General features: G+C 37.6%; 1 protein-coding gene across 2 annotated transcripts in view; it reads left to right on the forward strand.

Annotated features, from left to right (window-relative positions):
* Positions 1-3,628: 3,628 nt before the first annotated feature.
* The window catches only part of OPN3 (opsin 3), a 61,018-nt gene continuing 38,646 nt past the window's right edge, over positions 3,629-26,000 (forward strand). Inside the window, exon 1 of one of the 2 annotated variants that reach the window (XM_074222915.1) lies at positions 3,629-4,089. In XM_074222915.1, coding sequence (XP_074079016.1) covers positions 3,723-4,089 — 367 coding nt within the window. In that variant the 5' untranslated portion in view covers positions 3,629-3,722. The remainder of the gene's footprint in view (positions 4,090-26,000) is intronic. The other variant, XM_074222914.1, reaches the window with a different exon arrangement.

Below are 26,000 nucleotides of genomic sequence, written 5' to 3' on the forward strand. Positions count from 1 at the left end.
ACCCTACAATATGATTTCTCTCTCAACACACTCAATTTGGATCAATGTATAACATGGAAACAAAATAAAGACTGACAGATTGCTTTCTGTGGGGGGGTTAGGGGGAGGGAGGTAAGATTGGGAGAAAAATTGTAAAACTCAAATAAAATCTTTAAAAAAAATGATACTGCTTCTCTTGTCTTCTTGTCTTTGCATCAGCAGTCCTCATTCACCCCAATCTCCAATCCATCTCCCCATCTTTGCCTCATGAAATCTCTGAATTCCTTCAAGATTCAGTTCCATCACCACCTTCACTAGGAGGCATTGCCTGAACCTCTAGCTGCTAGCACCATCCCCTGCAAGTTTACCTTGAATTCATTTTATATATCTGTATATATATAATTGACTCTCCTTCAGATTATAAACTCCTTGAGAGTGAAGGATGTTCAGATTTTGTCTTCATATCTCCAGTCCTTAGCAAAACTGACTGGTGCATCTTGTTGAGTTTCAGACCCAATAGACTCTTTGTGACTCCATTTGGGTTTTCTTGGAGTAGTTTGCCATTTCCTTCTCCAGTCATCTAATAGATGAGGAAACTAAGGTGAAAAAGGTTAAGTGACTTGTCCACGATCAAAAAGTTAGTAACTGTCTGAGGCTGCATTTGAATCCAGCCTGAATCCATTAAACCTGCAACCTGTCCTGACTGGTGAACAGTAAATACTTAATAAATACTTCATGATTAATTGATTATTTATTGATGTCATCCTATATTTTAGATGAGACTATATCCTTGAAGTTTATATACTTACTGCAGTATTCTAAAACTTATCCAGTATCTATTACTGATGTTAACATTCTAGATATTTGTTAAATGCATGAGTGAATGAGTGAAGATAACTGATTTATCTCAATCCCACAAAGTCCTCCTACTATTTCAATGTTGAAACACCATTATGTAATGAAGATTTTGCCATCTTTCCTTTTATGACATAAGTGAAGCTAATTGACTCTGCATTATAAGAGTTGTCAGTCTGATCTGGTTAAAGTGGTTTCTCATTTGGCTATTGATGTTAATCTGCAGAACATCCACACACTAATAGGGTGGCATCCTAATGAATTTTATAAGAGTATGAAAAGCAAACAAATACCAAACTATTTGAAGTCTACTGAGGATTTTAAACATTGGTGATGTTAAAAAAAAGTCTATAGAATTATTAGTTAACCAATTAATAAATATTGTTTTAAGCATAGTTGTTTGCCAGATAGAAAAAGAGGCAAAAGAAAAAGAAACCCTCAAGCCAAAGTTTACAATCTAATGAGTGAGACAACCTACAAACAAATATATATACATAGCAACTTATATACAAATATAAAGTCAAATAAGAAGTAATTAAAGAGATAAAGCTTTTGAATTAAAAAGGATTAGAGAATTCCAATAAAGAAAGAGATAGCAGTTGGGATTTAATGGAAGTTAGGGAGGTCTGTAGGATGAGTGGAGGAGGTTTTTGACATGAGGAACAGCCAGAGAAAATGCCTCAAGTTCAGAGTTCTGGTAATACTGAGCCTGAAATATAACTAATTGAATAATAGCAAAGATCATAGAATCATTTCACTTTAGAGGAAGCCTAAGAGATCATTTAGGTCTGTGTGGTTCAATAGATTTGGAATCAGAATCCTGGGGCTCAGATCCTCCTATGTGATTGCTCTGAGTTTCAGTTTCCTAAGCTATAAAATGAAAGAAATTGATTTATTGCCTCTAAGACTACTTCGAGCTAAGAATCTACAATTCTATGATCATGTGCCTCCTTCCTTTCTCCATTTTGGAGGTAAAGAAGACCAGAGAGGTTATGTGACTTACTCAGGATAACAGAATGAATTAGTTAATCCATGTCTCCTATCTCCTACCCTTTAGCATACTATTCTATTTTAGGAGACATTCCTTGAATCTTGAAAGAGGTAATGTAGTTGAGGAGGAGAATAGGAATAAATATTTCTTTATGCAGATATGCAATAAACAAAGGGATCTTGTTAAACCATGAGAGCATAGTAAAATAAATTATAGAAGTAATCACCTAAATTCAATAATTTTACCCAATCCCTACACTCCAAATTGCTAGTATCTTTCCCCACAATTATTTTGTATTACATATCTGTGTACATATCTGTTATATATTACATCATTTTCCTCCAGAATAAATGTTTCATGAGGCCAGGGACTAATTTTTTTTTTGCTTTTGTTTTTGTACTCTCAGCATCTAGCATTGGACCTGGACTATCTTAGAACTTAATAAATGCCCTTTGTTTTTAAAGGATAGATCTATAATGAACTTCAGCAGGGAAGCGAGGAATAAGCAAGGTATTATGCTTTCCTACAAATTGTTTGTTGCTACTGCCATGAAAAAAAGAATCCTGCTGAGGAGATGTAGAGGGTGACCCAATATGACAGAACATATAGCTGTGCTGCATCAGCTCTGTACAGGACAGAATCAACTCCTGCAGAGCCTTGTCACAACCTATATTTGTCTCTTACTCTATTTTTTTCCCTCAAAATTGCTTCTGGGGGCAGGGGGAAGACAGACAGTGACAATATGTGTCCTAAATTAAGTAAGTAACTCTGGTATACCTGGCAGATTGAGACTGTGAATCCTTGGCACACAGACCAGAAACATTTATCTTATCCTTGTGTTGTATTACAGTCCAACAATAAAAGATGACAGCTGAGAATTTAAAGCATTTCAGAAGATATGATTTTTCTTAGGAGTTCAGAATATGCTTTTACTTGAGAGGGAGGGGATGTGGGATCTTAGGCAGTCTAAGCCAAAAGGCCCCTTAGAGGTTAGTCGTCTATTCCAATTATTTGATAATACATATGAGTAAAGTGAATTGTGAAAACCCTCACTTTATTAGTGATGGCATCAGAGATGGCCACAATGGTCCTTATAACATGACTTTTCCCCCCTTACTCTTAGTATTTGTAAATGGTAAATTGGTACCATCGATTTTCTCCTTATTTGTTTGTTTGAATAATGGTGGCTAAGATGCAGGAAGAAAACTGGTTACTTAAAGCAGCCTGCAAAAGTTCAGATGAGTCTCATTAAAAGGAAAGCATAAGGGTGATACATAGATAGATAGATCAGACAGATAGATAAGGATTTGGAAACAGATGATTATTAAAGGATATAGATGATGGATCAAGATAGAAAGAAATGATAGATGACAAGAGAAATATGAGAGAAAAAGAGACCCAGAAAGAGAAACAGAGAGATAAAAATGAGAGACAGAGAAAGACAGAGATAGAGAGAGACGAAAACAGAGAGACAGAGATGGAGACAAAGACAGAGACAGAGAGGAGAGACAAAGAGACAGACAGACAGACGGAGACAAGCACGCTTCCTTAGGAAGCAAGAAAGCGTGCGAGGGGATGTGCCTGCCACGGTTTGGGAATACCGTTTTCTGGCGCGCGCCCCGCATGCACGGCCACGCAGACACGCGCACAGCGAGGGGCCGGGCGGGGCCGGGGGGCGGCCGGCAGCCGGGCCGGGCCGGGCCGGGCCGGGCGCGCCGCCGCCTCTGCGCCCGCTCTCATTGGCGCCTCCCGTGGGAGCGGCGGCGGCGGCGGCTCTCCTTGGCCCTGGCCCCAGCGCGCTGGGCGGCCGCCGCGGGGGCCGGGGCCGGGGCTCCGGCCGCAGCTGGAGGCGCGGGTCGCTGAGCTCCGGCTCCGGGCACTCGCTCCCTTCCCGGTCATGTACTCGGGCAACAGCAGCGGCGGCGGCGGCGGCTCCTGGGGCGCCGGGGGGCCGGGGGGTCCCGGTCCCGAGGGGAGCCCCCGGCCCGCGCCCCTCTTCAGCCCCGGCACCTACGAGCTGCTGGCGCTGGGGACGGCGGCCATCGGGCTGCTGGGCTTGTGCAACAACGTGCTGGTGCTGGTCCTCTACTCCAGGTTCCGGCGGCTCCGCAGCCCGACGCAGCTCCTCCTGCTGAACATCAGCCTCAGCGACCTGCTGCGCTCGCTCCTCGGAGCCGCCTTCACCTTCGTGTCCTGCCTCCGGAGCCGCTGGGTCTGGGACTCGCTGGGCTGCGCCTGGGACGGCTTCAGCCACAGCCTCTTCGGTGAGCCGGGCGGCCGGGCGGGCGGGGCGCACTCGCCGCTTTTCCGTGGCAAACTTCGCTCTCCCTCCTCCTGGACCATCTCCTCGTCCCTACCTGTCAGACCTGTCTAGTTCCTTCACCTGCCTAGCGGCACATCAGCCCTCTCGGGGTCCCTCAGCCTCGCATTTCCCACCTATCCGCCCTCAGGCCTCCTGACCACAAACGGTTCGCCCTTATCCCACCCAGGTCTTCACTTTCCACGCTCCGGTTGACCGTGACCTTGTTCATACCCCCCCCCCCCCCACCCAGGGTCCTCAACCTCGGCAGCAATATTCCATCCATCCCCAACTCTGATTCAAAGATAACAAACAATCCCTGAAGGCTCTTCTCTAATATAGTTATCAGTTTTCCATCTCTAAAATAAATGGAAGCATGTGAATAGGGAAGAGATTTTTTTTAACTTGTGAATTTGCATAGAATTAGAGGTGAATTACTGAAATAGCGGGTGATGGATTCATTTTGCCTTTTTTTTTAGAACAGTTATAAAATCTCCAATTGGTTCTTTAGGAATCAGACACAAACTCAGATCTCTTGTTGCTGGCTGCATCGGAGACTTCTCTTGCTCTATTTTTTCCGTATCAATTGCATTAAAGTGAAATTATAAAGTAATTAGGCGAAGATTCCAAAGCTGATGTGCAAGTAACAGTTCTGTGAAAACAGTGGATTTCTTTGAAGGAAAACTTGACTATTAATGGAATATTTCCTTAAACACCTGAACCTTAAAGAAAGGAAAAAAAAGATCCGTTGAATTTCTTTTTGAATGAATGAAGGCATCATTTCTCTAATGCTGGAAAGGAAATTGTATTTTTGTGTGATGAAAGAAGCGTAAATATGCATTTCCAGGTTTTATAGTCCTTTTTCCTATCTTACAGAATAGGTGTTAATATTCTAAAGTAGTGCTGATAATTCACTACTGCCTTTGTCAATTTAGGAATTTCCAACAAGGGAAAACTTATTTTCTTATATACTATATGCTATTACACTATCATGCAATGCTCAGATATATACAGTAATTTTAGTACTTAGCCACTGTTAGTTATACTTTTATTTTTAAAACTGAAGAAATATCTTAGAATCTTTAAGCATAAAATTGACTTCAAGCATACTGTTATAATATCATTAATGGCTGTATAATTTTTAATAAATACTGAGCAATTTAATTTATACAGATAATTGGAACTTGAGAGATTGATAGTTTGTAGACAAATTCCCGTATGTTTGTCTTTTTCTCTTCTTTAGAGTAATTCAAAATAACTTTGTGGCTGTCTTTAGTCTTTTAGGAAATAATGATGCAGCTTCCCCTTCAGAGCACCAAGAGTGAAGGCTGTCAAAATGGGTGCTTCAGAGCCATCATCATTTTTAACTGCAATGGAAGTTTCATATACATTTCTGGTTCATTTCTGGCCCCAATTCTGTGATTAGAATCAAGTGAACAAGGGGCCATTATTGGAGGGCTTCATTGAGCATCATCAACTGCCCTTCTTTATTTTCTTCCTAAGGCACCATGGTGGCACTCCTGGAGCAAATCTGTTCAAATATGAACTCAGACACTAGTTGATATTCCCTGGACAAAACACGTATCCTGTTTGCCTCAGTTTTCTCATCTGTAAAGTGAGGATAGTAACAGCACCTAACTCCAAGGGATGCTATAAGGATCAAGTGACACAATAATTGTAAAGCATTTAGCATAATGCCTAATCCATAGAAAAATTTACATAAATGTTAAGGATCATTATCATTATTATTAATCTCTCCTAGAACTCCCACATTTCTTTCTTTCTTACTCTCACCTTCTCCCAGATGACCACCTCAGAATTAGAATCAGGTTGAAAATGCAGGGCATAGCTTTACCTTCAGCATACCCTGTTTTTAAGAGCTTTTCACTGTTACCTTAGTACAAATTTAAATGGGGCAAGAGTGAAGAAGAGGGAGATTGACGCAAGGAAGTAAAGACAAGTCATTGGTAGTGGTGCTCAAGAGTTCTGTCTTTGGAACAAAATCCAAGAGCAGTGGGTAGGGGAAGGAAGGAGAACATGGGATAGCTACAGTATTGACAGTCTTGTGCTATGGTACAATCATTGTTAGAGGCAAGACTAAAGCTAGAAGTGGAATTGAACAAGTGCAACAGCAGCAGCAGCCTTTACAAAATGCTTTAATGTTTATGCAAAGTATTTTACAAATATGATCTTATTTTACCCTCACAACCTTAGAAGATAGATGCCATATTGGGTAGTCATTTTACAGCTGAGGAAACTGAAACAAATTGAAGTTAGGAGATGTGCTCAGAGTCACACAACTAGTGTCAGACTGAATTTGAACTCAGAACTTCTTGACTCCAAAAGTCAGTTTTCTGGTCTCTGTAGCATGGTGCAGCACAAAAAGCACTGAAGAGAGAGTCAGGGTAAGTCAGGAATTTCCTTATCTATGAAATGAGGGAGTTGGATTAGGTGATCCCTAAAGTCTCTCCCAGCATTAAATTTATATTCCTTAATGCAATGCTGATACAATATTATTCAAGCAGAAGGATAAACAATTAATACATGAATGAATGAATAAATAAATAAGTTCAGAAATATTAATTCCAGACTGCTTCATTCTGATCCAGAAGATCTATTACCAGCTTCTGTGTTCCCAAACCAAAATATTTCAGTTCTGGTCATAACCCCAAACTAGAAGATGTGCACATTCACACACACAGAGTATGTGTATATGTGTATATAATATGAGTATATAATATATATAATTATATACATAAATGTATAATATCTATTATATAATATAAATAAGAATAAAATAAATATACATAAATATGTGTATGTTATGTATGTGTCTATAGCTTCTAATTTAAAGTTAAGACCAGAATTGAAATATTTTGTTTTAGGAACCCTGAAGGTGGTCTTAGATTTTCTGGATTAGACTAAAGCAGTCTGGACTCAGTATTTGTACACTTATTTATTTATTCATTCATGTATAAAATACATATCCTATAGCCTGAATAATAATAACACGCACATATATATACATATGCTTACATGGCTGTTGTGAGCAATACATTTTTGGCATGTTTCAAATGCTTCATGAGTGAGATTTATTATTATTGTTTTAGGTGAGATGATTAAATTGATCATTTTAACTAAATTGACTATTCAATTTTTCCCCCAAGAGCCAGTCAATTCAGTATAAACCCCAGTTGAAATGATTGACTGAATTGGGGAACACTTGTCTGAGTGTATATGGAAGTGCCTTGTTTTTACCTACTTCAGTAATGTTGATGTTGATTGAAAGGGAGACTCCGATAGCTACTCTAATATTATTTTTTTATTGTGAACAAAAAAGGGAACTCCTATCTGGGTCTAATGTACTTAGGGCAAGGCCCATGAACAGATGTGGGAAGCAATTGTTTGAGCAATCAACAGAACTAGGCAGGAAGGCAGCAGCTGTTGCCAGTATCCCTGATGAGAGCACTTCTCTCTCTCTCTTCCTCTCTGAAGCTGTCCTTAGCCAGTTTCTAAATGCAAGCTTGTCAGATTTCAGGTCCACTGCTTCTAAATTGCCCCACATATGGTACAGCCCACTTTGTTGCCAGGAGGTAGAGTAATAGAACCAGGGTCCTTTGTTTGAAAGGGCAGTATGGCCCCAGGAAGTCTTCTCACTCACACATTTGTCTACGTTCCACTGTGTATTGGGTGATGCTGTTTGGAGACTGAAGCAGTGGGCTATACTGTAACTTCTGAAGACCTTAAGGCACAGGATACACCAAAGAGTTGAGAGGTGATAACATTGAGTCACAAAGTCATCAATAGTTAAAATCCCTGACAATGCCTTCTGAGGTCTTCCCTATTATCTTGAATATACCTATGTTAAAGTAAAAAAATAATGACTGCTGTGAAGGATGCTCTAGTGAATTCTATGTGAGTATGCTATTCGGTCTTACTGGCACTTTAGTATTTGCTTCTATGATTTTATAGCTTTTTGCTGCAAGATATTTGCAGGAACTGGTTGTTGAAATGAGTAAACCTTGGGAGATCTTTTTTTAAAATAAAATAACCAGTCGCATTAAATTGTTCATATGAAATAACACATTCATGGTTTTCATAAAGCTGAAAAAGATCAGGAGACATAGTTTGGTCTACTACCTTGCTCTGAGGTAAGATAGACCCAAAAGTATAGCAGTCTAAGAACTTCTTTTAAAAAATTCAATATACAGATACCATGCCTTCTTTCCCTAAGGCAAAACAGATGTCATTGTATTTGTGGATGAGTATATTTCCATGGCTAAGAAACTATAATTTGATGTGAGAACTCTTTCCACAACTGCAGATTGCAGTCTTTCTATTACTTAGGAGTCTTCACATGTTAAATCCCTTATGTCATCTAGTTTTCTCTTATTTCCAAGCAATTAGAAAAAATGTAAAAAGAGTCATAGTGACTGATTTTAGCAAAGGTCTGCATCTAATGATCAAGTCATGTTCCAACAAACTAGAAAATGCTGTTGTATGAAATCACTGTCTCTTACACTTATAATTATTTGCAATTGCATTCACTCTTGAATTTTCTTCCAGAGAGGAGTTCCAGTCACAAACAGGGATAATACATTATTACATTTACTACTATGATGAAACACAGAAATGAAAAACAGTCCAGTTTTTGTATTTCTTAATGTGATTAGAGGTATTCTATCATGTTTTGTGCTACTGACCCATAAAAACAAAATCCTATTACAAAAGGGTAATGGTTGGTAAGCTAGACACTGTGGCTCAGATAATGTTAGGATCAGATTTAATAGCAGAAGGGTAGGGTTTATTACAATCAGGCTCCACTTCTATCAAGTCCTAGGTATATATATATATATATATATATATATATATATATATATATATAATATTTCCATACTTCCTGACACTAGAAGGACAAGGTTAAAAGTATACCTCAGGAGAAATTTCATGGATTCATACCAAAACACCAGCATCTTGAATTCTATTTTAAACTCTGGGGTGAACCATCTATTGTCTTTGCATAGTTGATTGATCATAACTGACTCTTTGTGATCCCACTTGGAGTCTTCTTGGAAAAGATACTGAAGAGGTTTGCCATTTACCACTCCAAATAATTTTACAGATGAGGAAAAAAAAGGCAAACAGGGGACTTGCCCAGGATCACACAGCTTCTAAGTGTCATTTGAACTCAGTAAAATGTCTTCCTGATTCTAGGCCAGGCACTCTAGCCTAGTTAGTCTATCCTGCCACCAGCTGCCATTATATTCTAAATGGGGGAGATAATTCAAATTGGGGATTAATAGCCAGAAAAGGGAGTTTGAATTTAGGCACTCCTCACTCCAAGGTCAGCACTTTATCCACTGAGCCACCTTAGTCATCATGAGCTAGGGCATGTCACACTAATCTACCTCCTGTTATACTGACTCTCTAATTCCAGTTATGAAGACACAACTATTGACTTAACCTCTTCCTTATCTCTCACCACTATTTTGCATCACCCCTTTTCCTCCCTATTCCAACTATGCTTGCTTATCAGTAAGCCTATGCTGATTCTATTATTGTTAACAAATTCCTGTATATCTTTGACATTTTCAACTAATATTTTTTATACCTTTTTTGCTTTCATGATTTTCCCATTTGATCACATAGTTATATGCATCTATTTCTAGTTGTGGTCATCCCTTCTATACTGGATGCCTCCAAAGACCAATTATAGAGGAGTTTTGAGCACAACTCTTGTTTCCTATTTTGTTTTTTTAGACCTCTTTTCTACCATTATCATTCGATATCTTTTTCTCCTTTGATGTCTATTCTGTTTATGCTCTCTTCCTCCTCATCTTTGTGATTGCCATCCATCATCCTCCAGATCATCTTCCTAGTTTTTATGATAACTTTAATACCTGATTTCCTCTACTCCATCCCATCCCATCATCCTTAGCAATTTCAAGTCATTTTGGTAACCCTCTGACAAACCAACCACAAATTCCTCAACCTTTTTTAATTTCAAAGACTTCTATCTCACTACCATACTTCAGATATACACTGAAATGGACATTAGACTTGACTGCTCTCAGAAATTTTGTTCCTCCAAGATCTGGATCTTTTGAATTCTACTTTCCAAATACAATCTCTACCTTTTCCCTCTCTCATTTGTACTAAAGTTATTTCTCATCCTTATAGTATTTTTGGTCCACTGACCTATCTCTTCCTTCCCAGGTCATCTTCATGACCTCCACTGGCTTAACTTAAATGTATACTTAACTTGAATGCCATGAGACTTCAATATTTTACTAGCTTGTGCCCTAAAATATCTTATCTCTCTCTGTTCTCAATTTATAAATTCTAGTCCCTGGATAACACCCACCATCCAATTTCTCCATTCTAGTATCAGGGTTGCTGAGTGTTACTGAAGAAAGTGATAAACTAAATTGATTTCATTCTTCATAAGCCAATCTCAATTTGGATCGTGTTGCTGCCTTGACTACAACTTGTAGCTCATAGCTCTACCTACAATTGATTGTGCAATCTGCTACTTCACTGCTTAGATTAAGAGCATCCTTCATGAATTCCCCTCATTTCTACTTGGTTCCTTCCTTTCCTCCAGGTACTGAAGAAGATAAATCTACTTACTCTCTCAGGTTAATTCCTCTAACTATTCCTTCCTCCTGTTCCTTTGGCCTTCTTTGGGACCTTGTTTCCATCCCTCTCATGCATGTAGCTTTGATGTTTCCCTTGCCACTGACACTTTTCTATTTGCCTGTAAACATGTTCTTTTCTCCCTAGTTTTAAAACAAACCTTTTGTCCTTTCTTTTCTATCTACAATTCCTTTGTTGACATTGGTTCCTATAGCCAAATGAGCTTCATCCTCTTTTTTTACCCATTAAATTCCTACCAAGATTCTAAAGCCAAATGCAAATCTTACCTCTTCCAAGGGCCCCCCAATTATGCCTCCAATTGGGGGTGACTTTACCCATTCAGACTTACTTCCCAATGTGCTTCCCTCACATTGTAAATGATAGTAGCTTTCTAGGTTGGTGTTTTGGTATTTTATTCTCTAACTAGACTATCTATCCACAAAAATCATAGAGGGGTCTCCCAAATCTTGAAACCTATGTAAGCAAAACTCAGATACTGACAGTTCCAAGCTGGAAAGCTTTCAAGTAAAGGCCTAGTGATAGACAATAAGCTCATCACCAGTGAGTGCTCGGCTGTGATATATCTTTTAATCACAGGCATTTTCAAAGATTATCTACCAAGGTGGGAAGGAATTGCTAACTGTTATTGACAGGAGTGTCTACACTGATGAGATTACAGATTCCTTAAATATTGAAGAAGTTATCTAGGTTGGTGTTTTCTCATTTCTAGGCTGTCAATTGTTTAAGGACTAGAAAATTTATTATTTAAACTTTGAATCTCTCTCTAGTATGTAGTGTACTGCTCTGTATGATAGAGAGGTATTGTATTCTTTATGCCATAGAGGCACCTAGGTGTCATAGTGGATAGATCAGTGAACCTGGAATCAGGAAGACTAGTTCATATGTGATCTCTGTCATTTATTAGATGTGTAACCCCAGGCAAAATTACTTAACCTCTGCTAGTCTGTTTTCTCTGCTATAAAACAGGGATGATATTATAACACTTAGCTCCAGAATTATTATGAGGATTGAATGAAATAATATTTGTGAAGTACTTAGCATAGGGTCTGACATGTGATAGATATCTAATGTTTCCTTCCTTTTTCCAGATGGATGATATCAATTTATTAATTATAGTTAGCAAATAATAAAGTAATGGTCATTGTTTTTTCTCTCATAAATGAAAGACAAACTTTAGGGGTCTGCTGAGAGTATAAGTGCCCTGGAAAGAGTGGTGGTTCCCAATAGACAGAAATCAACTCTTATTGGTTAAAAATTAATGAGAGAATGAATGTTATAATGAAGGAGAACATGTTTTAATTCGGGCCTGAGGTGGTGACTTTGATTATGTCACTTTTACTCATTTCTATATAGACCACCTCCACCTGGGGCAGTCTAGACAAAGGGATCTGACTCCACCCAAGCCACTTTATGCACCAGTTGGGTGGGGCCAACATCAAGACTAAAGAAATTGTTAACCCAATCTCATTATCAGCCCTGTCCTTCAGTGACTGCTTTGCCATAGTAAAGAATGAAGAGGTAGAAAGTGAAAAAAACAACAAGGCTGGATCCTCAAACTTTAGTTTGTTATTAAAAATAAGAAAAAAAAATCTTTTTTCTCACCTTCCTTCTTTTGCAATGACAGTGGTACTACCCAGAACTTTCCCCCCTTTTTCTTACGCTGCCCTTTGACATTTTTGAACTGAACAACTTCAAGTAATCTCAGATTTAACAAGTCCAAAACAGAACTCATTGTCTCTCCCTCTGAACTCCCCCTACTTCTGAACTCTCCCATTTCTATTTCCTCCAGTCATTCAGGTTTATAAACTGACTCCTCACTCTCACTGACACCTAATGGATAGCCCAAATCTTTTGTTTTCTAGCTATACAATGTCTCTCCCATCAGTTCCCCTCTCTCCACTCACATAACCACCATTTTAATACAAGCTTCCTGCTTTCTTGGATTGTTGAAATATTAAGATATTGTTTTCCTTGTCTCAGGTATCACCCCAGTTCAGTTCATCTACAACTCAAAGTGACATTCCTAAAAATCATAGATCTTATGATGTCACTCCCCTACTCAAAATATTCCAGGGGCTCCTTGTGACTTCAGAGATTAAATGAAAACTCCTTTGACATTTAAAACTTCTCACAACCTAGCAATAACCTACTTTTTTTTTTTAGCCTTATTCTGCATTAGCCCACTTCATAATTATCCAGCAAACTGGCCTTCTTGGCTGTTCCTCATACACAATACTCTAATCCCCGTCTCCATTCGTTTGTGCTTAATACAGAGCCTGGTATATATAGTAGGTGCTTAAAAATTGTTTATTGATTGAAATATTAATTGCCAGTCCTCCATACCTGGAATGTTCTCCTTTCTCAGACCGGCCTTTCAGAATCTCTAATTTCCTTCTAGGTTCAGTTTAAAAGCCATTTTCTGAAAGAAGCTCCTCTTTATCCTCCCCCCCCATTCTCAACTGCATCCAAAATTACTTTGTACTTTTTCATCAATTTTGTACATACTGATTTACATATATTATCTCCCCCAGCTGGACTGCAAGCTCTGCAAGTACAGTGATTATTTCATTTTTTGTCTCTGTATACCCTGCCTAGCATAATTCTTAGCACATCGTAGACATTTAATAAATGCTGCTTCCAAAGCCAGGTCCAACTAGTGCTTCTTTTCTCTTGGCTTTTCACTGAAGAAGCCAGTCAGGCTCTTTCCTTCCTGGACTATAGATTAAAATCTCACAATCTCAGTTCAATACCATTTTACTTTAATTTAATCTCCCCAAGACTCAGTTAAAAAACATCCTGAGTAACCCCTTTCTTCTGTTCTAGGCACCTAATCTATTGAAAGACCTAGCTACATAGTCTCTCTCCTTGATTTTGGGGCTTCCCTCTAACTTCCAATTTATCCTGCATCCTCTTCTCTTTATGAAAACAAATTTTCTGTACAAAGTACCATATCCTTTGCAACTCTACCCCAGGTATCATCAGTCACCAAGTCATATGGGTGACCCATAGAACCTATTGCACCATTTGGAGTCATAATAATACCAGACATAAGTTTTGGGGCATATTAAAGAAGCTTCATTTCATTGACATACCTTGTACCATCTGTAGTGAACAATGACATCCTGACATTCTTGAATTTCACTTTACTGATCTTCTTAATTTATTGTTGACTTTCTGATTCATCCCACCTATCTCCTCCTTTCACCTTAGGAGCATTGTAGGATCTTCAGTTCCTTTTGGAAACTGTTGACTAATTTTTGTTTTTTATTTTTAAATTATAAATATTCTCTACAAAGGGAAGAGAAACATTTTGTAGTTTTAACACTTATCTAATTAATTAGATTTTATTATTCTCTTTAGGATGTCCATTTACTATGTTGAAACTTTGTTGAAAATGGACACACAATCTGTTACAAAAAATAACATTAAACATGACCCATTTTTCTTGATTCCATGAGTTTAATTTTATTGTTGCATATTTAATTATTCCTTTCTCAAGAAGCCTTAGTAGACTCCCGGGAACTCAGGAGTCAAATACATAGTCTTATATTTGACATTTATTGCCCTTCATAATCTTGTTCCAACCTATCTTTCTAGTCTGATTTCACATTACTCTTCCCCCTTCCCCCATGCTACTGGTGTTCTAACTAAACTGACCTACTTTTTTTTCACCATATATAACATTCATCTCCTCCCTCCTTATCTTTGTACAGATTGTATGTACCCTATGCTTGAAATATTCTCTCTTTCGCTCTTCTCTCTTTTAAAATTCTTAGCTTCCTTGTTGATTGAAATGAAATTGAATGAAGGCCCTATAATTAGGATCTCAGATCACAAAAAGATAATGATTTATGAATTTAGTACTGATTTTGCTCAGAGGCTATTAAGAACTTGATAAAAAGCTAAGATTATTTTCTAGACCTTTATACCTATGATTAGCAATAATGCCTTCTTAAATTTTCTGGATTCTTTGAGACTGGATCTATATGAACCATTCACCTTTGCCCCCCAAATTGATGAAAATATGAATTAAAAAAATGGAAGGGGAAAGGAAATCAGTAGATCATCTCTTTTTGTTTTATAATATAACTAATATAATAACTTTTTAAAATTTATTTATTTTATTTAATATTCTCATTTTGTACAAATAATGTTTTTTTACATTAATAAAATATTCTTGTTTAAGAATAAATGAAATACCCCCCTCCCTCCCATAAATATAGACTTGCTTGAGCAATAAAGTAAAGGGGAGAGAAAAAAAATTAAAATAAAAAAATAATAGTAATAATTGTAGGTATGGCCAGGTGGTGCAATGGACAGAGCACCAGCCCTGGTGCCATGAGCACCCGAGTCCATATCTGGCCCTGTACACCCAACAATCACCCAGCCATGTGACATGCAAGCCACCCGAATCCCACTGCCCTGAAAAAAACCAAAAAAAAAAGAAAAAAAAGACCCAAAATAAAATAAAATAGTAATAATAGCAGGGGTCGCTGGGTGGCAGACAGAGCATTGGCCCTTGAGCCAGGAGCACCCGGGTCCAAATCCTGCCTCAGACACCCAATGATCACCCTGCTATGCAGCCCCAGGCAGGCCACCCAGCCCCATTTGCCCTGCACCCCCCCCCCCAATAATAATAATAAAAAAATGTACTTCAAGCTTTGTTCCAACACCAACAACTCTGTTGCGGGTGGATCACATTCTTTATGATAAATCCATTGCAAAAGTTACTTCCATATTTTTCCACCATTGCCATTGCTGATTGCAACTCCCTCCTTTTGTATTTCTCCACTGCCATGTACTATATTTTCTCTCTCCTTTCACTCTGACTCTGCTGTAGGGTAGCTGAGTGGTGCAGCAGACAGATCCCCAGCTCTGGGGCCAAGAGGCCCCAAGCCCCCATACCACCCCCTAGGCCTAGCATCCACCTGGCCCTATGGACCTGGACAGGCCATCCAATCCCAGCCCCTTGCAAGAAGTAAAAAAAGAAAATGTGTTATAACTGGCCGCTCTCCCCCATGGTCCATCCTCTCCTCCATCATTCATATCTCCCCCTTCCCCCTGTCCCCCCCCTCCTTCTTACTCCAGATGCCTATACCCCATTGAGTATATATGCTGTTTCCTCTCCTAGCCACCTCTGATGAGAATGAAGATTCCCTCATTCCCCCTTGCCTTCCCTCCTTCTATATCATTGCAATAGCTCATTGTAATAAAGAAAAATCTTATTATATGAAATATCTTGGCCTATTCCCCCCTCTCCTTTTTCTTTTTCCCATTACATTTCCCTTTTTTTCTATTGACTCCATTTTTATACCATATTTTATCTTCGAATTCCACTTTCTCCTGTGCTTCAACTATAAAAGCTCCCTCTACCTGCTCTATTAACTGAGTAGGTTCATATGAGTATTATCAATGTCATTTTTCTATACAGGAATACATGCCGTTCATCCTCATTAAGTCCCTCATATTTCCCCCCTCTCCTCCAATCTCTATGCTTCACCTGAGTCCTGTATCTGATGATCAAACCTTCTGTTCAGCTCTGGCCATTCCAACAGGAACATTTGAAATTCCCCTAGTTCATTGAAAGTCCATCTTTTTCCCTGGAAGAGGACATTCAACCTTGCTGGGTAGTTGATTCTTGGCTGCATTCTAAGCTCTTTTGCCTTCCGGTATATTATATTCCAAGCCCTACGAGCTTCCAGTGTAGTTGCTGCTACATCCTATTTGAACTGTGTCCTTTTGGCTGCTTGTAATATTTTCTTGTTGACTTGGGAGTTCTGGAACTTGGCTGTAATATTCCTAGGGGTTGTTTTTTTGGGATCTCTTTCTTGGAGGGATCAGTGGATTCTCTCCATTTCTATTCTGCCCTCTGCTTCTAGAATATCAGGGCAATTTTTCTGTAGTAATTCTTTGAATTTTAGAATGATGATCATGACTTTCAGGTATTCCAATAATTTTTAAATTATCTTTCCTAAGTCTGTTTTCCATATCAATTGTTTTTTTCAATGAGATATTTCACGTTTTCTTCTAATTTTTCATTTTTTTTGTTTTGAAGTATTGATTCCTGATTTCTGGTAAATTCATCAATCTCCCTGAATTATATTCTTTGTCTGAAGGATTTGTTCTCCTTAGAGAGTTTTCTTATCTCTTTTTCCATCTGGCCAATTTTGCTTTTTAAAGCATTCTTCTCCTCAATAACTTTTTGCACTGTTTTATCCATTTGACCTAAGCTGGTTTTAGCATGCTATTTTCTTCAGCATTTTTTTGTATTTCCTTGACTAGGCTGCTGACTTCATTTTCATGTTTTTCCTGCATCTCTCTTCTTTCTTTTCCCAGTTTTTCTTCTAACTCCCTCATTTGATTTTCAAAGTCTTTTTTGAGCTCTGTCATAGCCTGAGCCCAATTTCTGTTTTTCTTGGAGTCTTTAGATGCAGGATCTTGTGCTTCCTCATCTTCAGACTGAGTATTTTGATCCTTCTTGAGCTCATTTGCAAAATATTTCTCAATGGTGTTCCTCTTGTTTCTCTGCTTGCTCATTTTCCCAGCCTGAGCCTGTTTTGGGGGTGCTTCCTGAGCTTTTGGGACACTCCCACAAGGGTCTCAGTGTGTGAGGCTCTGTCCTCCCTCCTGGTCTGTGAATGACCATAAGCGCCTCCCTCTGCCACGGGGCTCAGGTGGGGGGGGCCCCTGCTGTTCTATGGGGGGGCCTAGACTGCGATCAGGATCTGAATGTTGTCAGAGCCCTAGATTCCTGTTCCAGGGCCAGAGGACAGAGCTGGGCAGTCTCTCTCTCTCTCTTCACTCCCCTCCCTCAGCTCAATGGGCTCATGCCCTTGGGGGCTCCTGCTTACCGGGTCGCTTCTGTTTCCGGGTCTAGGCTGCCGAAAGACCATGCTGCTCGCTGTGTGCTCTGAGGGCTGGGCTCCAAGTGCTCGCTCTGGCAGAGGTCCCTGTTGTTCCCCCCAATTTGTGCTCGGTGCTCCCTGGGGTGCAGCTCAGAAGACTCCCCTGTTGCTGTGGCTCCCAGCGCCCTGGGGCTGCCTCTGGGAGGCTGAAGTTCTTTCGCTCTGGTGGGCCACCCCTCTTCGGGCTTCCCCTCCAACCCCGGGGAGCAGAGCCTTTCTGCTCTTTTCCAGGTTACCTTGAGCAGGAGAACTGCCTCACTGGGTTCCTCTGTGGGTTCTGTCTCTCGAAAGTTTAGTTAGAGTCCTTAGCTGATGAGTTTTATCAGAGAACGCCTAAGATGGGATCCCTTCTTATCGCCATCTTGGCTCCGACCCCCCTTATAATAACTTTTTCATCAAATGACTTTATTGATTGACTTTTTTTGGATTCATGTAGATGCAGTGAAGTCTAAGTGAAGAAATGTATTTATAAAAATAAGAAATCTTATTGTTAAAATAAGAAATAAAATCTAAATAGTGAAAAATAGGAAATTTAAAAATATAATAAATATGATTGTTCAAATGATTTCATATATACATCTTATTCTGTGTCATATTAAGCCTGGAACTATACAAAATTATTCATCACTTGAAAGGTAGGAGTTAAATGAAATGAGTTGAACTTGTTAAGAGTGGTTTCCATTAGGGGCAGCTAGGTGGCACAGTGGATAGAGCACCGGTCCTGGACTCAGGAGTACCTGAGTTCAAATCCGGCCACAGACACTTAATAATTATCTAGCTGTGTGGCTTTGGGCAAGCCACTTAACCCCATTGCCTTGAAAAACTTAAAAAAAAGAATGGTTTCCATTATAAAAAAGGTCAGTTACCTTAAGCAGCTCAAAAAATATGCTAATTTAGAAATTCATTTGAAAGGAAAACTCGGAAGGGTGCTTGACATCTAGCCATTTACTGCAGAAATTTTCTCTAAAGAAAAGTTCAGAAGAGGAGGAAGAGCAGAAGTGAGATAATGTCACTACAGAGTTCAGAACTGTAACATGGAATCAAAATAAATGTTTCCCTTTAAAGGAGAGCTGTTTCAGAGTGACCATTCCACACAGAGGAAAGAGATCCTCCTAATTTTGTGAAGTGAGATTCATCACTGGATATCTTGAAACTGAGTTCAGATGAACAATTGTTAGGGATATTTTAAAAAGGATTCCTATTCAGGTACTTGTTAGACTGGACAATAGTTAGACTCTTTCCAACTCTGAAGATCAATGATTTCCATTTTGCTGATGAAGAAACTAAAGTCCAGAGTAGTTAAATGATTTGCCCAGAATCGCATAGCTAATTAATGACTTGGTTGAAACTGGAACTCATTTCTTCTCATTCCAAGTTTAATGTCCAACTAACAGTGGTAGGAATACTATAGAGAAAATAGAAATGTTTCAAAAATCTCAGATGATGGAGGGGCTATCATAGAAAATTATCAGTAGCTATTAACCAAATGATATCAGAAAATGTATAATTTGTATGATGTGGAAGCAATGAGGTAAATGGAAGGGGATAGAATGTATGGTTTTAGGAGAAATGCACATAGTAGCCCAACTGGTGGTCAAGCAGGGTGGATAGAAATGAGGATCATAGAAGAAAGGAAAAGTTTAGAGGGAGGTGGCTTACCCAGGGGTCTGGTACTCAGAAGGATCTGAGGTATATGGAGGCTAAAAAGGCATATGAGTGACATCTTGCCCCTGCCTTCATCATTCTAAAGACAATGTCAAGACATTTCAAAGTGGGCATTCTATGAGTCTCTAAATAGGTTTGCCTCCTTAGTTTGGGTTTAAGTGGTCAAATGTTTATTTATTTATTTATTTGTATTTTTAGGAACTGAGTTCTAAATATACATGTCAATCCATTAAATTTGACCATCTGTCAACCAAATATTTTTCTTTAGCTCACATTTAGATGACTCCTTCATATTTACAATTTTTTTACGATCTTTACATGTATTATCTCATTTTATCCTCACAATTGACCTAGATACCCATTTTACAGATGTGAAATTGAATTTCAGAGAAGTCAAATGATTTACTTTGCAAATCACATAGCTAGCAAGTGTTTGAGGTACAATTCAAACCTGTGGTGTTCTTAACTCCAAGCTTATCTTAGTTTTTTATCCACTATTGCATATTGCCTCTTGGATTCCTAGTACCTGAAACTCCTTGAATTGGAGTTGATGCTTTTCATTAAATAATTAGAGATGAGACTTAAATTGCAAAAATTCAAGAAAGGTTGAAAGGGTCCTTAAAAGTAATCTAGTCTGGCCCTTGCCTGAAGCATGTTTTAGTCATATAGCATCTCCAACAAAGGGTCAGCCATTGGAATCCAGTTTCTGTCTAATGGTTCAAAGTTCTTTCTATTAAGTCAAAATCTGTTTTCTGTGTAATTTATGACCATTAGTCCCCATCTTTGGGATTAAAGAGAGTTAATCTGATCCTTCTTCCTTCAAATAGTTTTTCAAATATTTAATGATAGATAAAGGATAGGGAGGGCACCCAATCTTATTTTCTTCAAACTAAGTATTACCAGTTCCTTGTTAGTGGGAAATGTTGGTTAAATTAATACAAGGATGGATATTTGATATTCATTCACACTAGAATGTTATCAGACAATCAATCAACGAATGTAAATCAAATCAAATTAAATCAAATCCTACTCTTGATGGGAATGAAGGAGCCATGACAAAGTTGTAGGCACTGTCTGAAGCAAGGAGAAGAATGGGGGGGGAGGGAGGAGGGAAGGAGGAACAGCAAAGAAAATGTCAGTAAACAGTGAAGATAAGCTTCAGAGCTTTATAATTTTGTTCAGGGTCAGCACTATTTACCAGAGACAAATAGAAGCTACCTTTCAAAGTGTTTTCTGTCATGTTAATAAAGTCAGTCATGTTCAATACTTGAGAGTAAACGAAGACAAACAAATCTTTTGTTTGTTTCGGTGTTGCTATTTTATTACAAAGTTATGTATGATAGAGAAAGCTGTTCTATTATGCAACAGATTATTTCCCAGATGGTATGTTAATTGAGGGTATCACTTTATTTTTCACTTTTATCCCTTTTTTTCTGCCTACACACATAGAAGTAATTTCTCTTTTGCGGGACATGATTGATTGATGGCATCTCTACTTACAAGGTTCCCAGCTTGGACTGTCATGCGGCAGAACTGCATCTAATGGATTCAGCTGAAAGTTTTCCATGGTTATCATAGTAAGCTTACTAAAGTTTGGCAATATTTTAAGGGATTTATATCCCTTATGGAAACCTCATAACTAATTCTCAAATTGATCCATGGTTTTATTAATGTAGATCCAGTAGAAAAGATTGAAATCTATCCATGCTTGTCCATTTTTTTGCAACTTTTGTCCATGCCATAGGGAAGGAAACTTACAGGTCATTTAGTCTGACACCTTCATTTTACAGGTGAGGAAAATGATATTGAGAGAAGTTAAATGCCTAGCCCAGTCACACAGCCAGAACTGGCAGAATTTGAGCCTTGAACATAGATCCTTTACCTCCCATAAATTTGCCACTAAGCATTGCATTTAATGTGTATCATTCTTCATAATAAATAGTATTCTGTGGTTCAGGAAAGGTGACAGATTGAGTATTGGACTTGGATTCAAAAAGACCTGAGTTAGAATCCTGCTTCAGATAATAAGAGGTGTAACTCTGAGCAAGTCACTTAGCCTCTCTTGGTGTCTGGGGATAATAATAGAACCTATCTCTCATGATTGTTGTGAAGGTGAAATGAGATAATACATAAAAAGACTTGTAAAACTTAAAGTGCTACATAAATATTATTATTATTATTATTATTATTATTATTATTATTATTTATTAGTTACTTAGGGACCAACAACTAGTAAAGAATAGAGCTAATACTTTAACTCTGACTCTAAGTCCCATATTCTTTCCATTCTACTACAAGTACCTTATGATATAAACATTTAAGGAGTCTTATCTTCTGAAACAATGAAATATATATTAAGAAAATAACCTAAAATTTTATTGTGTAAATAAAATCTTAAATAGTATATAAGGCATTATGAAAAAATGAAAATGCCAATAAGGAGAGATATTAAGTGGAAACATTTTCAATTGATATCTCATTTTTGCTTATTTTCATATCTGAATAGAAACATTTCTATAACCTTTATATATGTAATATTTACATATATGTGTATGCCTCATATGTTTGTGTGCTTAGTTATTTTAAAAAAAATGACTGATTAGTCATTCTTCATATTAGTTTCCACTGTCTGTGATTTAGCTTCCCAAGGTCATAAATGTCTGGCATTTTTCAGCCACTAAATATTATTTAGCCATTAACTGCACACTAAATACCTAGTAGCAAAAATTAAAAATAAGCATATGTCAAAGGCGGACTTTGAGACTGAATCTCTTTGCTGGAAAATTATTTAGAACTGTAGCATGATAAAGTAGTCTTGCCTCTTTGTAGGAAGAAAGAGGATAAACTTTTAGATGTTTGAAAAGACACATGAATGCAGAGAAGACATTGATAGATATTTCAATAGAGACTTTTAAAAATAGACAATTGTTCTTGGGAGTTACATTTCTGTTTATGCTTGACTTTTTAATTTATTTGACCCTTGATTACACCTCTCATATTTAGTATTATTCTTTTTTTAAAAAATTCTAATATAAAAAATATATTGCAATACAGGAAGCAAAGAAAAATGCAAAAGCTTTATTCTTTTGTACCACTCCTCCCCCTTTTCCATAATTACATTGTTTATGTTAAGAGTGGCAAAAAAAGGAGGACAGAGGGTACTAAGAATCACTTTTTAGACTTCCTAAATATTTAGCTGATGGTACTTTACATTTGAGATTTTTGTCTGATGAATAGTCACACTCCTGGTGGACATAAGTCATGATATTCTTTCTATAAACAAAACCAGAAAGACAAAAGGAAGTTGCATTTAAATGGAAAAAAAATACATCAGATTCTCTTTAGAGAAGCAAACATAGGAATGGGTAAGAGTTGGCTTTATTGTATACCCAAAGACAAAGAGATAATCATTTCATGAGATGTTTATTCAGCTCATTTTATAGAGCTCATGAAAAATATTTGCAAGAAGATCACTACAAAAATAATTGCAACTCATGTAATTAGACAATATATACAGAGAGAGACAGAGAGACAGAGACAGAGACAAAGACAGAAAGTATAATAGAATACTGGATCTGGAGACAAAGTTCTAGATACGAACTCTGTTCTTTCCTAGATGGTGGAGTCTTGGGTAACTCAATACCATAATATAAAATTATTGTTGTTATTTAGAGACAGAATCACACACACACACACACAGAGAGAGAGAGAGAGAGAGAGAGAGAGAGAGAGAGAGAGAGATCCTTTGAAAATAAGACTCTCCAAATTAAATTGACATAGCTTTGAGAATTGGTGACTTCAATTTAAAACTGGAACTAAGTGAGGATGGGGGGAAACAAAGTGGAAAATATAGTTGAAGAGTAAGGAATGAATGTCTCATATCTATATATCATTAAAACATTTTAAAAATTGGAAGGAACTGATCATCTTAAATAATATCATACACACATGAAAAGAATTTTATTACAGTTGAATAGACAGGAAATAAACTCATGGGAATATGAGAGTAAATCTTGAATCAATAATATATCAACAGACTTAGGTGAAGATTTTTTCATTCCACTTTTCTCTCCTTTGATCTTTTGTCTATTAGAATTTGAGGTAACATTCCCCAATTTTTTAAATTAGAAGGATGGGTAAAACTATATCATTTTGTTAGTAAAAGAAGACTTTAATTTTGCAGATGGCCAAATTTAATATAGTTTATAATTTATTTCTGGGCTAAAATTCTTTGAAACAGTGGTTTCCTCATGCCAGAAATGTATCTCCTTATCATTCCTGCCTCATAAAAGCCCTTGCTTCCTTCAAAGAATAGTTCAGTTTTCATTTCTGCATTAGACCTCACTAAACTTCAACTAATTATTAGTATTTGCTCTTTAGAATTTATCTTGTGCTTATTTATGATGTTACATGTTATATTTAGAATCCTGCTCTAGTTGTTTTCTTTTCTTCCATCTATAATTTATTCAAGTATGTCAAGTGAAAGTTATTTAAATTACTTGGGATATTTTTATTAATTTTTTAGTCTTCTAACTTTGCATAAATTTGTATCTTGATTCTAAATTGTTGGGCTGTCTATAGACATACTGTAGATTCAAGAATTATTTTCATATTCCCATATGAGTTTATTTCCTGTCTATTCAACTGTAATAAATTTATTTTTATGTGTATATGATGCTATTTAAAATGATCAGTTCCTTCCAATTTTTTAAAAGCTTTAATGATATATAGATATAGATAGGTAGATAGATAGGTGATAGATATGAGGCTTTCAGTCTTTACTCTTCAAGGATTCTTACATTATTTTTATATCTCCAATATTTGGTACATAGTAGGTGTTTATATATGGTTGTGAAGTTTGAATTTCTTTATGGTTTAATATAATTCTGAGAACTGAACTTGTTTCACATGAAAAGAACTCATACAGGAAGCAGTGTAGAAGGGAAAGCTGTGTGGTTTTATGTAACTCCATTTACTTTGATCAGCCATATTTTCTTCATTGTAAAATGAAGGAATGCATTTTATTAAATTATGTCTGAAGTCCCTTTCAGATTCCATAGTTCTATGCAATATTGAATTGAATCCCCTCAAGATCCCCAAAAAATAATTAAATAGATTATTTTTGCTTGATCTAATCATCAGATGCCGATTTATAGTTCTATGAGTTTCTTTTAATAAGCAGCTAGAGGATCCTATGACCAGGGTGCTTGACTGACCTAGAGTTAGAAATTTTTCTTTTTCTTTTTGCTAACTAGTTTCAGTCACCTCCAACTTTTTGTGATCAATTTGGATTTTCCTGGTAAAGACACCAGAGTGATTTGCCATTTCCTTGTCCAGTTCATTTTCCAGATGGGGAAACTAAGGCAAATAGAATTTAGTGACTTACCCAAAGTGATATCTAGTAAGTGTCTGAGATTAAGTTTGAACTCAAATGCATTTATCTAAGCATGATATTGTTTATTAATAGGGGCATATGAGGCAGCTAGTTGACAGAACACTGGTCCTGGAGTCAGGAGGACTTGAGTTCAAATCCAGCATCAGACACTTTATATTTACTCTTTGTGTGACCTTGGGCAAGTCACTTAACTGCATTGTTTTGCAAAAGCCAAAAAAATTTTAAAAGGTGCATGCAATCTATTAATAAAGGACACGTCAATGATGTGCTTCCATTTGGATGAAAGACACAGAGTGAGCTCTGGAGGGTCTTCTTTTATACCTACTATTTTTTTTCATTTTGATTGGCCTGATGATGTTTATTCTTCATTCTTGAAGAAGACCATGATATCAGGGAAAGTGATGCCATGATGAGCACATGAATTGGATTTGAGTGAGGGGATGCTGTGCTGTCAGCAGCCTCACCTTCTCCAGAGCCATCAGAGTCCAGTGGCCAAATATGAATTACATTGACTGAAGAGGACCCTGAATGTGAGATAGCCAGGGTTTAGAGACTTGCCCAAGGTCACACAGCTAGTAAGTGGCAAGTGTTTGAGGCTGGATTTGAACTCCTGTCCTCCTGAGTCCAAGGCCAGTGTCACCTAGCTACCCAATTAATCTGATGATACATCATCAAGAGCTACCCCAGCAATTCCCAACTGATGAACATTTTAATGAGAAGATGGACTAAGAGGTCTCAGCTCCTTCCTATTATTTCATCTTTGAGAGGAGGGGTATGGAAAAGAGTTGGAAAAAGTGGGCTGGGCATCAGTTGTGACTGATCAAGCCTCTCTCTCCAAGTTGCTAGCAATCTTAACCAAAAAATCATTAGCCATCTCAATCAGGTTTTCACTCACTCATTCTCCTCTTTGTAGACCATGCCACCCCCAGCCTGGCACAAACTAGCTAAGAAAGAGATACCTTAGGTTCTAGGAGTGATGACATTAATTGGTCAGTTCTTCAGTGACTGCCTTGCCTTTTTCGGGAAATTGGGATGAAAAAAATGGATCACAAATAAATTACTGGTTATTAATATAATAGTATAATATTAATTTCCCTCAACTACATTGAGAATTTTTTTTGGTCAATTTTTATTAGATAGTTTCTTCAATTAACATCCATCTGTACAATATCTCATGCAAAAAAAAATGTGCAGCTGGCCTCTCTCACTGATGTGTGAACTACCAACAAATGTAATTGTGGATACTATCCAATT

The sequence above is a fragment of the Macrotis lagotis genome, chromosome 2 (assembly GCF_037893015.1).
Source record: "Macrotis lagotis isolate mMagLag1 chromosome 2, bilby.v1.9.chrom.fasta, whole genome shotgun sequence".
Taxonomy (NCBI): Eukaryota; Metazoa; Chordata; class Mammalia; order Peramelemorphia; family Peramelidae; genus Macrotis; species Macrotis lagotis.